The sequence below is a fragment of the Mastacembelus armatus genome, chromosome 5 (assembly GCF_900324485.2).
Source record: "Mastacembelus armatus chromosome 5, fMasArm1.2, whole genome shotgun sequence".
NCBI lineage: Eukaryota > Metazoa > Chordata > Actinopteri > Synbranchiformes > Mastacembelidae > Mastacembelus > Mastacembelus armatus.
The window spans coordinates 11,781,092-11,797,027 of NC_046637.1; the positions used below are offsets into that span (position 1 = coordinate 11,781,092).

General features: G+C 41.9%; 1 protein-coding gene across 2 annotated transcripts in view; it reads left to right on the top strand.

The window, feature by feature from the left end:
* Positions 1-15,936, top strand: part of uba7 (ubiquitin-like modifier activating enzyme 7) — a 32,309-nt gene that overhangs the window by 9,037 nt on the left and 7,336 nt on the right. For both annotated transcript variants that reach the window (XM_026307947.2, XM_026307949.2), the window contains exons 17-21: positions 431-505; positions 1,338-1,539; positions 1,627-1,718; positions 3,917-4,009; positions 4,894-5,085. In XM_026307947.2, the coding sequence (XP_026163732.1) occupies positions 431-505; positions 1,338-1,539; positions 1,627-1,718; positions 3,917-4,009; positions 4,894-5,085 (654 nt within the window). The remainder of the gene's footprint in view (positions 1-430; positions 506-1,337; positions 1,540-1,626; positions 1,719-3,916; positions 4,010-4,893; positions 5,086-15,936) is intronic.

Below are 15,936 nucleotides of genomic sequence, written 5' to 3' on the forward strand. Positions count from 1 at the left end.
TTCTTCATCAGACATACAAATTGTGTTATGTTAACACACAGCTGATAACAATTTTAGTCTGACTGTGCTGCGGGAATGTCGTAGGCCTTCTGCTATGCTACTAGACTAGAGAATAGGGATTTGCCAACAGGTTATTTGTTGGTATACTGTGATATCTATGAATTGAACATGATGTAAGATGAAAGGGGAACAGTTGTCATGTCAAATAGAGTGTTTATATTTGGTTATAATATAAGATTGTTACTTTTTTATTAAGGAGAGAGATTGCACTGTTGCTGTCACAGATTATGTTGAACTATTTTCAGCTCTCTCAGTTTATAAAAGAATTTAAATAGAGGTGACTCTAAAAACTGCTGTGCTGGAGTTCCTCACATGATTTTTACAGCTGTGGATCACTGCGATAAAGGGATTTTCTTCTGTTTCTCTTTAGGTGACCCCTTCTGGACTACCTTTTTGGTCAGGATCCAAGAGATGCCCTCACCCACTGACCTTTGACCCTAATAATGTGAGTAGTGTCTGGTCCAATTCCTCAGCCTAAAACAGTGGACGGTAATTGAGAAATGCTACAGTATTTATTGATGAGCAATCGCATTCCTTATTTATCTGGTCTGATAGTGGCTCTTGCCAACTCTGACCATATACTGGATTCTTATCTGAGCTACATAACCTGCATAGCCAAGCTGTTTTCTACATATGCATACAATTTCAAAGCATTTGCTGTTCAGTGTGTCCGATAGATGCTGTGTGGCAGACCTGGCTCTACAGTACCCTAGCAAAATTCCATGTGCTAAAGTGTACAATAAATAATATTTACTATATTAGTTGCAGCAAATGTTTTCAACATTAAAAAGCTCTTCAATTAAGGCTACTCAGTTCTGTCAGTCTTATGCAGTCTTAATACCATCCGCCATTCTGCTTATCAGGCAGTGCTCTGTTGTTGAGGAGTAAAATTGGATTGCCATTGTATGGTAAACAGTGACTGCTACAATATAAAATGCGCATGTCTGTCTGTCTGTGTGTGTGCTGTGAAAGATAAGGTGAATAATTGAGAGAGCTATTGTTACAGCTATGTGTTGTTAATTTGGCCTTAATACTACCTTAATATCTTTCTGCTGCCTTTTTTTATAATCTTGCTGCTACAGTTTCACCCTGCAGGCCGTTCTGCTAATAGGCTAATTGGCTTAGTACACTTTAGTTTATGTACAGTAATTGGTTAAATTTTTTTAATTCCTTTGTCTTTCCCATGCATGTAACAGAAATACCCCCAATATGATTAGTAAGTGTTAAGAGTTATTATTAACACTATTAACAGTTTATATTTGGATACTGTCTTATAGAAAACCCATATGGACTATGTGGTGGCAGCTGCTAATCTGTACGGGCAAATGTACGGAATCAGCGGAACAAGAGACTCTGACTCTATCAGAAAAACCTTAGATAAAATCCATGTACCATCTTTCACACCAAAGTCCTCTGTGAAGATTCATCTCACTGACAAGGAGATGCAGGAGGACAGAGAAAAGGAAAGTGATGACTCAGGTGAGTTATTTTAACTTGCTTTTATTTTATGTTATTCAGTTTCATCCAGAATATCTTTTATTCACTACCTGTGTGTCTCTGCACCAGAAAAAGCTCGACTAGAGGAGCTGAAAGCAAAGCTGGCCTCACCATCTCTGAAAAGCTCAGCCATGCGGATGTACCCCATCGACTTTGAGAAGGTAGGGCATGAGTGCAGTGACACCTCTGCTGCACACACTGCAGAGCTGCAGACAGAGTGGCGGCTGAGCCTTAGCAGGGAGCTACTCTCAAATCTATAGGTGCTTTTTTTCATTCTATCTCTCTTTGGGTCCTCAGTGACCTGAATCTGAGAGATTCCTCAACACATTTTATAAAACAGAGCTTGTTTGTATTCTGTTTGTACTGTTATACAACAAATATTTTAGAAGTGTACATACTCAATGGTAAAAAGAAGAGTTCAGTCAGCTAACTCGTATGGGCCTGTTTGAGATATCACTTTTTGTATATCACTTTTGGTGATATACAGTGCACTCAGAGACATACTACCCCCAACAGTGTCAAACCAAGTCTTTGAAGTGACACATTCTGAGTCCTGAGGCCAGATTTCCCCCCCATCACACATCCATTGTGTATCTAGTCACAGTCATAGTCTTTGCACACACACTTTCACAGCACCTCTCAACAAATAACAACTATGGGCTTTAAATCTGGTTTAGAGCATGATTGGCATCTTGAAGCATCTGTGGCTGGATAAAGAGAGTAAAATTTATATAAAAAGGTATTTGGTACAGTAGATTAGATATATTTCTGCAACAGTTGCCCAAAGATATCTCTTAACTATTTGTTTTGGTATTGACAGTCCTAACTTGCACATGACTCATTCATGCAAGAAAGTAATCATCAGTGTATTGTGCCCCCAATACCTTTTTTTCTCAGTGTGACCTTTTGTAGAACATGAACACAAAACACAAGCAAGATGCTGACCATGAACCCTAATGTCAAGTTTGAGTCAAGCCAAGGGCCTTTTTTGCATCTCGTTCCCTCATATCCTGTAATCTCTAAACTGGCTATAAAGATTTTACATGCATAATGAAATTATTTTTAAAAAGTTAGACTGTTGGTTTGCGACCAGGATAAACTGTAATGTTGTCTGAAGCCGAAGATGCAGTTTGGCAGTGGAAGTGGAAGTGGAAGTGGAAAGTAGTCTTTTTAAGCTTGGTTGAGCAGAGTGATTCCTTCCAAAATGAGTATGTCTTGTGTCATCCAGTGCCTCCTGCAGCACCAATAACAAGATTGTGTTGGGTCTTAAATTGTGCATGATGAAAACAACATTGTTAATGAGCTCATAGGAGCACCACCTACAATGGTCACAAAAATATCTTAATATTTTGAAATAAAAATAAATACATATATTGAACCACACACCCAACATGTACAAAGTTGGGGAAATTTATTTTCTACATTTGTCCTATTTATTTGTTGACCTACTGACCCTCTGGCAGGTACAGGTTTCATTTTTGAAATCTCGAAAATGAACGAATGAATGAAATTTCTTGCTTCTATTCAGTCATTTTCTTTTTCCATATGAATGTTGGAGTCAAATTTGAAACCTGTAATATGAAGTAGTTACGAGTCAGTTAAGAGGCAGTGGCTAGAACGTAGTTGACTGACGGAAGAAAACCTTTATTTGGGTTCATCAAGCTCAACAAAGAGCTATAAACAAACCAGAAAGGATGCATAAGTGAATTTGGAGAGGCAAAAAACTGTTTGTTTCAATTTGGAGAGGCAATAGGAAGTGACTTTCAGGCAGCCTGAATAAGGTTCTGGTAAGGCACTCAGTGACTCAGAAGAAGCAATAATAAAAACATATGAGATGAGTCAGGTACATATCGAATGTCATCTTAAATAAGAATGAACTGCTCAAACTACCACTCTCTCACTCCTCTTCATTTTTATCCCTATGTGCCCAACTCAGGCTGTGGATAGATGGAATGTGTGTAGGAGGGTTTCATAGGCATCAAGTTGCCAACTTGGAGCTTCCTCACAACCCCTGGAGCCATCCCTGAGTGACATTAGCCTTCCTACCCTTTGTAAAGCAGCAGTAGCAGAGGCATGACCTCACTGGCCATGTCGGTCACAACAGAAATCTGATTTCCACTGCATTCAGATGGGGTGACCAAATCATGTATTAGAGTGATTTAGGTGACACGACAACAAAGCCTTCAAAGCTCAATACAGGCAAACTCAGAATCACACCACTGGAGATGTTAAGTGACATAGACATGGATGTGTTCTGGCCTCTAAGCGATTTGTTCAGTAATATAGTTCTTTGATATGAAGAATCGAAGTGTTATAACCAATAGTGGCTGATACATGTTTAACATTTCACCTGCCACAGGATGATGACAGTAACTTCCACATGGACTACATCGTTGCTGCTTCTAACCTGAGAGCAGAGAACTACGACATCCCTGCAGCTGATCGCCACCAGGTCAACATTTTCACTATGTGCATCAGCTGCAAAATATTCTATACAGGTGAAAAAAATCAGAGAAATAAAGCTGAGGTGAGAGATGCTTTACAGTAGATCACAAGAAAAAAAAAATACCAATGACAGGTCCCCCACTCCCCTGGGGTCATGTTGTGCGTTCGTTCTGCTCACACCTGCCCTAAAGCTACCTACAGAAGCAGCCTGCTCACCTATTGTTCCTGGAGCAGAACTAATCTAAGCACTTTACCTGCCGCCTGGGAGGTGACACCTGAGCCAGGCTTTCTGCCAGCTGCTTCTCTAGTCCCAGACAGATGGAAGTGGGGGGATGGGTACGGCCGAGTGAGGGGAGACAAAAGAGGGTTACCCTTGTGTAATCATACAGAGATTTCCACATTACATCTCGTTTGGGAATACCTGTAACCACACTTATATTCCAAACATACATTATATCAGTCCACACCCATAGTATAGGCCTGACAGTATGTGTTTTAAGTGTCACTATTATAAACTACTTGATATCAACTATATTCAAGTAGAAATACATTTAAAAAGTCATGTAATTGTATTTTTACTTAAGCATGAGTACAGAAACATTAGTAGTAAAATGTACTTGAAGCGTCATAATAAAAGTATTTGTTATGCTAAATGTTATACCTGCAAAACTGTTTGCTAGATTTCTATAATAGATCTATAATAATTCATAATCAAACTAAAAAGAACCTCAAAGCTTCTTGATTAAATTATCCTAGTTAATGGGATTTTGCAAAACAACTGAATATTCTCATATCATTGCAGCAAATAGATGATAAATGATAATATTAAATTCAGTTCTGTATGACCTGCAGTATATTTTAAAAATGAACTCTCTTCTGGCACCTTTACAGAGTAAGCGCATTGCTGGAAGGATCATCCCTGCCATAGCTACCACCACAGCCGCAGTGGCAGGCCTGATGTGCCTGGAACTGTACAAGCTGGTGCAGGGTCACCAGAAGATCAGCTCTTACCGCACAGCTTACATCCACCTGGGTGTCCAGCACTTTGTTCTGTGCCAGCCGAGCCCGGCTCCACAACTTGTGGTAAGTAATGGCTCTATAAACCCATGACAATTTTTACTTAGGCTGAGGTTTAAGCAGCCAGGTCTGTGAAGCAGTCAGTCATCAACAGGACCTGAGTAAGGCACTTCACACAGTCTGACAGACTCCCACTGTATATACATTTATAATTTAAGCCGTTCTGCTTTAGGGATAAATCTTCTCCTTTGTCGATTTACTTTCTTCCTCTCTGGCTAGAGGACATTAAGTCATGAATGAGTGCTCTCAGAGTAAGAGACCACTGCAAACTGTGTATAATGCAAGTATAGCTCAGTATAATCCTCAGGATATTTCAGTGCAGGTAAGGCACAAACAGGCCTATGTCTGCTTCTGTGTTTGCAGATATTAGGTGAATTTAAGGCAGCTGTAATTCAAAGCAAAAAGACAGACATTTATTCTCTTAAGATGCAGACCTTTTATGATAAAATCCACCTAAGGCCTCGAGGACATACTCGGTTTGTGAGATCATCCTAGGTTGGTTATGCTCTCTAGCTTTAAAACAAAAAAATATCCATCCATTTATGTGTCTGAGGCTGGGATGTCTTCATGTAGATTCATATCTAGTCAAATAATTTTGCTGCCCTCTTAAAAAGTGTGAGTGCTTCACCCTCAATATCTCACCTCTGGAGGGAATCAGAGCTGCCTTCTCCAGACTTCTTACTCAGGGTATTGAATCTCTGACAGACAGGGGTCACTGGGGGTTAGTGAGTGGGGTAACTCTGTCCCGCAGGACGTGAGAGCGTAGTGACAGGGGGCTCTGAGACAGTGTAGGTCTGGTTTCAGCTTTGGTTACAGGCAAAAATGCTGCAGCTGCATAAAAGGCTGCTGTGATGACAGAGGCAGCTGTGACTTTCTGTGCAGTTCTGAAGTTCCAGACATGCCCTCTCTCTCGTGTACAGAGACCGCAATGTAGTGGGACACAGTTGTTGCCTGTGAACATGGTCAGTGCTGGAATTTTTCTTACTGGCTTTAACACAACATTGCCTAAGCAGCATGAAACATTAGATACACTCAGAGAATGATTGTGCCTGGGTACCTGACATCATCCCAGCCTCAGGGTTTATATTCGAGTGTTGTATCATTTAGTCAGAGGGGTTGGCTAGATTATATTTTCCATAGCCAGTTTTTTTTAGTGAGGCTTATAGTGTTGCAGTGTCGGCTTTTAAGATTTGCTCTGTTCTGCAGAGGATCCAGAACTGTGACAGCACACCACCAGAGGCACAAAGGCTCTGGATTAGTGTTATAAAGTTAAGAACAAATCTTAGGGAACTGAATATTGCAAGGCACTGGTAAATGAGGAACGCACATGTGCAGCTACACAACTTGCTCACCGAGAGATAGGGAAAAGTGGTTGGCTGCCGGATCTTCTGCCATCTGCTTAGGAGGTAGTCTGATGTTTGCCAGAGTAAATATTTTAGTGTTTAGTATAATTTGTCTATGATACCTTCTGGAATATCACTTGAGCTCTGTGATTGATAATATTTTCCCATGCATATTCCCCTTTTTCTAAAGTCTTTTTCTAAAATATCCACATAGACTGCAGCACTGAAAACAATAGCAAAGAGATGGTAAGACAGTGTTTGTGTGATCACTTAAATTTATGTATGTCATATAGTATATGACATGCATAACATGCATAATGCAATCATGCTCCTCTCAAGGACTAAATTTCCCAGTTCTTATTGATATGTTTAAGCCACATGTTTGTCTTTTCCCACGCCCCGTTGATCCCCTATGTCTGACTTGAGGTCTAGACATTATTACACTTAAGAAAGGGATAACATAATGTTAAAAAACCATAGAGACACATTTAAACTACGAACGACTTTTTGTAATCCTAGATGAAAAGTTATTACACAAAGTAAATGTGTAAATATAAATTACTTATTTTTATCTTATCTCTCTAATCTGTAACATTTAAAAAGATTTTATTGGGCAGCTTTTGAAGTAACTGCAGACGTGCAGCTGTTAAATATCACTGATCAGACATGCTGTATCACGAGCTCAGTTTACTTTTGCAATGACTTAGATCTCTCCCCTGATGAGATCAGTCTCAGTTCATTAATATCAAGTAACACTCACATCACATTGGTCGTATTGGTGGCCCACCCAGTGTTCATCCAGAGTGGAGTGACCACATCACAGCATTGCCAGATGTTTGTTTGTATGATGTCATAAAGTAACCTGTACTGTGCCAAATCTGAAGGAGAAAAAAGTGTTGTTGAGAAGCCTTTTGTTTTTAGATGTGGTGGTACATAACTTTTAATCACGGACTCTATAATTAACTACATTTTTTTAAAAAATGGTTGTTCATTCTCCCAAAATATCAGTCCCTTTCCGGAAATTGTTGATTTAAACCAGCTGTTTCCCAAAATAGGAAGTTCCACTGACTTCCCCCAGCCGCTGCTATCCTCTGAATGGAGGCAGAAATATGTAAACAAATGGTAGGCTGTCCTTGTCTGCTCAACACTGTGACTCTTTAGTCCTCCACGTGTTTATGTTTTTCAGCTTGGTGACCAAGGCACGGGCCGTTGAGGGGGCAAGTGCCTGACGTTTATAGAGATAAAAATTTTTTAAATGGCAAGAAGTACTTGTACAAAATTGGAATAGATGTCATTATACAAAAAGCTTGTTGTGGAACAACTTTAGAACTGGGGTCTTCATGTAACAATTTTAAACTCTAATTATTATACTCAGTTGCAGAGTATAGTAAAGTAGTTGGGAATGGTGATCACCACTGTTTAGCCAGAAACACAGTTCCAAACTAATATTAATAGTGCTCCATGTCTTCAAGGTCTGTATAAAGTCCCATCAGTGCGCCTTCCAGACCACTGCTGCAGCTAATAACATCGCTGTCCTGGCAGGCCCCGAGGCCCTCCCGCCTGATCGCTTAGAGGAGGTTAGCAAATTGCTATTCTGGCCCTCTGCGCCCCCATTGCTGTGGGAGTGGCCCGCATTGCCACGTGGCAGACGATGGCGCACCAGAATATTTGGCTGCACGTCTCTCCCATCCCAGAGACGGTGAGGAAGGATTTGTTGGAGGGTCCCATTAGCTGCGACGGCTTATTTAGACCACACTTCCAGGAGCTGGTTAAGAAGCTCCAATCCGCCGCAGACGAGGCGGAGAGGTTTCGACACCATGTGACGGCCTCTCCTCGCAACCCTTGGGCAGGGCGTGGATGTCATGATTATCGCTCGAGGGTGAGATGTCCCACTGGGTCCCGAGCTCCCGCTCCTGGTCACCCCTCTCAACCAGCGGTTCCTCCGGCTCCGACCCCTTCCTCCTCGGACCAGATGCCTCCTGCTCCTTGGCGGCCTCCCAAGGCTCCAAGGCTAGCCTGCTCCTGGTCTACCCCAGCACCCGAATCCCCCAGCAAACAGCGAAGGTTCGTATGGTGCACGGGGAATGTGTGTGGTGTTCTAAGTTCTGAGGAATGTCATGTTTATGTCATGTTTACGGTTCTCACATTTCCCACACAGTGCAGCCCTCACACTGCCGAGCACATGACGGCTAGCTTGAGCAAGCATGCTAATCAGCACACTCCCTTCACACAGCTGTCTCGTTTCGGCCCTCTGTCGGCTAATCTTTCATTTGACCACAAGAGGGCACCCGTGAAAAGCGAATCAGACATCCTCGCTATTTCTATGTCCCATCGTCCCTTTCGGGCAGGGCTCCCCATGGCTTACCGCCGGTCCACTTCTGGGTGCGTTGATGGCGCAGAGAGCCGTACAGCGGCTGTCACAGAGAGCGGCAGAGGGGCTTCACATGATGGCTCGCCCTCTCTCGGATTTTTATCCAGAGTGGCGCAGGCATTGCGAGACGGACCACTGGATGGACAAGCTCATCCACAGCAGCCATACGCTTCAGTTCTCACAGCCCCCTCTGCCATTCAGTGGGGTAATAGACACTTGCCTTGCTTCGCCTCGCCTCGTCGGCGCGTGTGCAGGCATTGCCAACAGAGATACAATATCTGTTATTAATGGGAGTTGTTTCTGTTGTTCCACCAGTGGATGTGGCCCGTGGATTTTATTCCCGTTATTTCCTGGTTCCCAAAAAATCGGGAGAGTTGAGACCCATCCTCGGTCTGACGTGTCTCAACAAATCAATACAGGTCAGGAAATTTCACGTTAACAACGGCCCAGCTCCTGTGGTGCGTTCTCCGAGGCGACTGGTTCACGTCGATAGATCTGAAGGATGCGTATTTCCACATCTCCATCATTCCCCAACACGGAATTCTTCCGTTTCCAGGGGACCAGCTACCAGGTACTCGCTGGCTCCCTGCACTTTCTCGAAGTGCGCCAAAACGGCACTGGAGCCCCTTCGGAGACAGGGAATGAGAGTCCTGTTCTACCTCAACGAACTGATTCTGCTGGCCCACTGCCCAGAGGAGTCATGGCAGCAGACAGCAGAACTAGTGGATCATTCGAGCTCTTTAGGTTTCACCATAAACTGGAAAAAGAGCGTATAATAAAATAGTGTATCTGGGGGTGGAACCGAACTCATTACATATGAGGGCCCGACTCTCAGAGGAGAGGTTGGTGACCCTCTCCTCACTACTGCCTCACTTCGCTCCACGTGGACGTGTCAGGGCTCAATCGGTGATGCGCCTTCTGAGGATGATGGCAGCAGCTCATCCCGTGGTGCCTCTCGGCCTATTGCTTACGTGGGTGTTTCAGTGCTGGTTTATCCAACTGAGGCTCGACCCAGTATGTCACCAGCAGCACATACTATCCCTCCTGTCAGTGATCTGCATTACTGGAAAAACCCCCGCGCTGTGACGCAAGGGGTTCCCCTGGGCATTCCATTGAATCACGTGTCAGTGTTCACGGATGCTTCCCTGTCCGGTTGGGGAGGGACATGCCTCTCCCAGACAGTAAAGGTGGAGTGGATGATCAGGGAGGCGGCGCATATAAATGAATTAGAGCTGCTCACAGCGTTGAAAGTTCTCACATTGCAGGAGTATACAACGTGGCCGCAAATATCATGTCACGCGACGGCCCTCGTGTAGGGGATTGGCGTCTCCATCCAAGCCTGGTCGCTCAGATATGGAGCAGGTTCAGACACACAGCAGTGGATCTTTTTGCAGCTCGTGACAATGCGCACTGCGACCTGTGGTTACATGTGGACACTCAATTCGGGCGAGGCGGGTTGGCGTAAATGAATTTCTCTTCAGTGCGCATGAGCGAAGAAGGGATATGACCCATAGCGATAGCCCAGAGGGCTGCACCCAATTCACAGAATCTTGGGTCACGATATGTAACCAACAATTTTTTAGCATGTCCACTTCCTCCTAATGGCCATAAAAAAGAAATGAATCCTTATTTAAGTGAGATTATGTAAATGTATTTGAATTTTTGAAACTTTTAGTAGGTTAGCTCTACAATACAGCAAGTAGCACAAGGGAGTTGAATAGTAAGTAGGCCTAAGTTCACCTCACATCATAGACAGCATAGGCAATGCATGCCTTGTTATTGCAGCACACCAAACCTCAAGAGACAATAAAAGATATTTCAAGAGCAGCAAAGATTAATGAGTGTTTTGCTCCCGCAGCTGTAACTGAGCTGCAGCCTCAGTAAAATATCACCCAAGGTCAGCACAGAAAAAGATGTGTTTAATCTGGGTACTTAATAGCTCTGTCCTCAACCCCTCCAGCAGCTTGCTTACCAGTGTATGTTATCTTTACATGTCTGCTAGGCTGCCTGCTGGTTGTATGCCATGCAAATACTCTCTCTCCCATGTCTGTGCTTACATCTTAACTCTAACTGAATTAGCAGTGTCTAAGGCAAGGTTCCTGATCTCAAGGAAGGCACTTCAAGGTCAATGCTTCACACTGGTTCTTTGTTAATTGCCTGCAGAAATGACGGCTATTTCCTGCCTGCACAGGAAGCAATGTATTGAAACCAGATTTCCCAGAGAGAACTATGTGATCTTGCTGTATGGTCTGTAGAGCACCAGGAGGAGGCTGGGATTTTGTGTTCATCTGCTCCAGCCTCTGTTTCTAATAATGTTATATTTACAGCTTGCTCAGGAGAAGTCCTTCTTGTTCCTTTTGTGTGTATTCACAAATCAGGAAGACACAACAGCATTGGTGCTTTGGCTGAGAAGGGATTAAATCCAATGTGGATCCTGGTTTGATAACAAAATTTTAGATGTAAGCACTTAAATAATTGAAGGTCAAACATCTGTCACAAAAATAACAGGGACTGGCCTAAAGAGAGGGAGAGAAGAACAAAGAGGGAGATTTGCCTCACGTGGTTAAATCTATGTTCGTCTGCTTGGACTGTGCCAGTAAAGAAACAAGGTAAACATGATCCAAGGCCCTCAGTTCTGCTCCAGGAGCCCCGGCATGAAGCTGCATTGTGCAGTTTGTAACTCAAGACTCAGACATGAATAGTGCTCACAGGATAATGAGTAATCTGTGATCAGCATAGACAACTTGTGCTTTCTATTCTTTTCCAGGGGTTTTTTTTTTTTTTTTTTTTTTTTTGGTGGTGGTATTGTATGTTTGACCTATGTTGTTTAGTTTTTGTTGTTTTGCATCTTCCTTTACTACTGCTTTTAAGTTCCCCGATTGATCATTACCTTCCCATTTATATCATCAACAACAATGGCATGTCTGTACATGTTGTTTATTAAAAAGCAGACCTGGACCTACATCATTATTTGATCAGATCAGTCAGAGATAAATTATAAGTGATAACTTAAATAAAAGCCTCATTAAATATAAACTCAGTATGCATGCGCCACATTTGTCCAAATTAAAAAGCTTGATGCTTTTGGTAGTCGGCAGCCTTTACAAATCATCCTCAATCATATCTTTTCTTCTCATTCATATTTAGGCCAGAGGCAAAACTCTTTAATGAGAAACACAAAAACAGGATGGCTTGTTTTAGAAAGTAAGAATAACGTTCAGGCCTCTGCATCAGTACTGAGGCTTCATTCACTTTTCTGATGGGTCCTAGGAGGAGTAGAAATTAAATTCTGTAGCTGTTTATACAATATTAAAAGGCCATGTATCAAAAATCTTTACAGTTTAATTGCTAATCTCCACCACAATCTGTGAAAAGAGCTAATGTGAAGCAGTAACCTAAATATTCAGTGATATGGTTGTGCATCTTTCCATTGATTGTTTACTCTGTTTTCTAGTTAGTCACTGTGTGTTCCATGCTTCTCACAACTTCTTTTATTATGGCCTGTTGGACTCAGTAAAGGCACCATGTGGAAGTATTTAGTGGTCCCTGTCCTCCAGTTTCATTATTCTCTCATTAAAGCACCAGTGCTGGAAGGAGAAGGGGTCCAGGATTCTCATTAGTGATATTAGACTCTGAACTCAAAAGGCATTCGTCATGTCTTTCCTCTTTTTTGTGTTCTTACTCTACCAATACTCACAAAAACTGTTACTCATATAGACAAAGTTTCCCAACTTCTGTCCCTCAATGTCACAGGTAGTGCTTAACACTCACAGATTGTGTCCTCTGCTGTGGGAGGCATCTGGTCTGCAGATTGTTTTGCTTTTATGTATAAGTGCACTGACTAACCATAAACACATGTCCATCTTATGTAATGGAAATAGAAACTATGGGTGGTTAGCACTGTTGCCTCACAGCAAGAAGGTTGTGGGTTCACAACCTGGCCTTTCTGTGTGGAGTTTTCTCCCTGTGCTTGTGTGGGTTTTGAGTGGCTCAGGCTGTCATCTTTAGGCAATGACAATATTATATACCATGTTTAGCTCAGTATGTGTTATCCCACATCAGATAACAGTTTAACTGCTGACAATATCTGGACATCATATTGACCTAAAGATATATCAATAACTTGCTCCAGTGACCAATACATGGAACAGTTACATCATTCCATACTGCATGACACCACATAACCAAAGTGTGTGACCTTTGATTACTAAAACATCAAATCAATGCTACAAATTGTGATGAAGCAACCAGGCACACTGACCATAGTTTACATTCTGAGCTATATATATTACTGAACTGGTCCCTGCCATGAGATGCATCACTTTGAAGCATTTTGATGATAAATCATTGCTTTATAACTGCAGCATCTATCAGATATTTGCTTTGTGAGTGTCTCTGCAGGCTCCCACATGTCAGTGGCCCATTTGTTTCAGGAATGTTTTATTGACTCAGACCTTCTGCCTCAGGTCATTTGCAGTCAGGTGGAGAGCTGTTATCTTCTCATTTGAAAGACAATCACACTGAGATTCTGTTTGCTGTTTTACACGTCAATAGAAGCCTTTCATTGGGACTGCTTTCAGTCTTTGCAGAAAGTGCAGGGAGGTTTGAGTATTTTTTCGTCTCTGCATTTACTGGTTCTGAATATCTAAATGTACAGAGTAAGAGGCTTGTTGCTCTGTTGTGACTGGTATATAAAACATGGTAGTGTTCTGGAGGTAGTATGAATCAAGCTTGAAATACGATCACTGATGTCTTAGTCCTTTAGAAGTGGTTGACGAGCTGCCACTCCCACTCCTCCAACCTGCAGCAGTAGTCATCCTTCAGAACATAAAGTGAAGAGTCTAAACCTTTGAATTATTTTTAATATAGAGCGATCTCCTTCTGATGTATTTCTCATATAGGCAGTGTGTGAGGCTTGTATCCCCTCAATCAATTGTCTGTTTTAAGCGGACAATTGCAGAGGGCAGGAGTGATCAGTTGGAGGTCTCAGCCATCTGTTTATTCAATGCAGTCAATAGAGGATGGCAATCAATAGTGATCAGGTAGTAGTTCACACTCCCAAACAGACAAAGGGCACGTTTTACATGATAGTACTGTTGTCCTTTTGTTAAAAGGCCATACAGGAAAACAAAACATGCTCCTGAAGATTTAGGCCATTTGCTCTTCACCAACCCTTTTTATAACAAGCCCTAGAAGGTAATTATGCCACGATTGAGGTGATTCCCTTCAACAAGGCACCGAACCCCCAACTGCTCCCCAGGCGCAGCAGCAATGGCTGCCCACTGCCCCGGGCGTGTGTGTTCACTGCTGTGTGTGTTTACTTGGGTGGGTTAAAATGCAGAGGGGAATTTCCCAGTTTGGGATTAATAAAAATAGTTCTTAATCTTAATCTTAATGTTAAACTTTATCCTCCACCAGAAGTGTGTTATATCCTAGCTCAAACAAACACACTCTATATGTGAAGTACAGGTGTGGTATTATTGATCAAAGAAGAAGCTCTGATTTTGTGTTCACACACACACACACACGCACACACACACACACACACACACACACACACATTCAGAGCAGATATACTTTAGAAACACTTGGATGACCTTGTAGACCATTTGCAGCTGTGAGCTTCCATCCATTGATGTTGTGATGTCAGTAGCAGTATCACGCATCACCACTGGCTTTGTGCTGTAGATACAGTATGACGTAAAGGAAGGCGTATTAATACTGGATGGGTAAAGTCAATATGACAAAATCGATTGTGTTTCCAGTGTATATGTTTCCATTCAGTAGTTGTTTGAAAATGGATTTAGTTTTAAGGAATGTTTATTCCTTTGTTACGAAATAATTTTCATTGTTGAGCTGTATGTGACTTTAGTTGTTTGTAAACAATTCTCATACAACACAATAATATATATTTGAATCAGTATTATGTGAAGTTATTTGAATCTTTGATTACTTTCAACCCAACAAAAAAGACAGACCCATCTGCTTAAGGAAAAAGGACCCAGTTTATCTAAAATGGGATGTGTGCATTCCTGCTTGTTCTGTAATATACAGCATATATAGCACTGAAAAGTACCCAATTGTCTACACAAAGGAAGCAAAGAGAAACTAAAAGAGATTAGGATGGAAATATTACTTAAAGAACCACACAGATCCTCCATCTGACTCCCCTAAAGCTCACTTTGAAGCCTTCCGAAGAAAAAGAGTTGCCTTTGAAAAAACAGGCCTCAAGCCACAGTGGGTTGTAAAATGTTTCCACTGTTGGGATCATGGCCAGATAATGAAGCTGGGGCAGGAGCATGCCTCAGCAGTGTTGTTTCTTGTGGCAGGCTGCAGTGAGGAGGACTTATCAAGGTTTGCCTCCTGATCCCAGCTTCCTGTCTGCAAAAATACACCATTGTCTTAAAGGACAAGATTGAAGCCTGGTTTTCACTCCAAATTCAGTGACCTGTGCAAAATGACCAGCATGATTGTGCTCCAATCAGACTGGAATTCATTCTAGTCCTTATCAGGTTCAGTGAATGAATGTCCTGTGGCATTACATTCTCATGCCCTCACGTATATCTGGACCCATGGGCGCCTATTTTTGGGTTCTATCAATTGCACTTGTTATCTTAAGAGAGTTTTTTATTTTGAGTTTCTCTATGTTGTTAACTGCCTTAGAGAGATTTCTTATTTTCACAGACCCAGGGAATTTGAAATAATACTAAGTTATATTTCACTAACCTAAAAACATGTGAAAAGTAATTAAATGAAAGTCTTTGAACACAAAGCTCACCCAGTCTTAAGTCTTGAAAGCGAAATTAGTCACAGACAGTATTATGTTGACATACATTATATATAAAGCATATGGGTATTCCATTATATATTAGACACATATTCTTTCTACCACGTGTCCTGGGTGGGCATGGATCCACCAATACTGAATCCAGGCCCACCTAATCAACAAATGTCACAGTACAGACCTGTAGCTACTGCACTAAGCTTATTTTAATTATGGAAAACTTTTTCATTTTTCTGAATTAGCATGGCAGACACATTATTTCTTTATGCTTAGTCTGAAATAAAGTAGAAAAAATCTTCCACATTAGGACTAGTAATTATAATTATCAATGGTGAAGAGGTGTGTGGCTATGTGGCTGT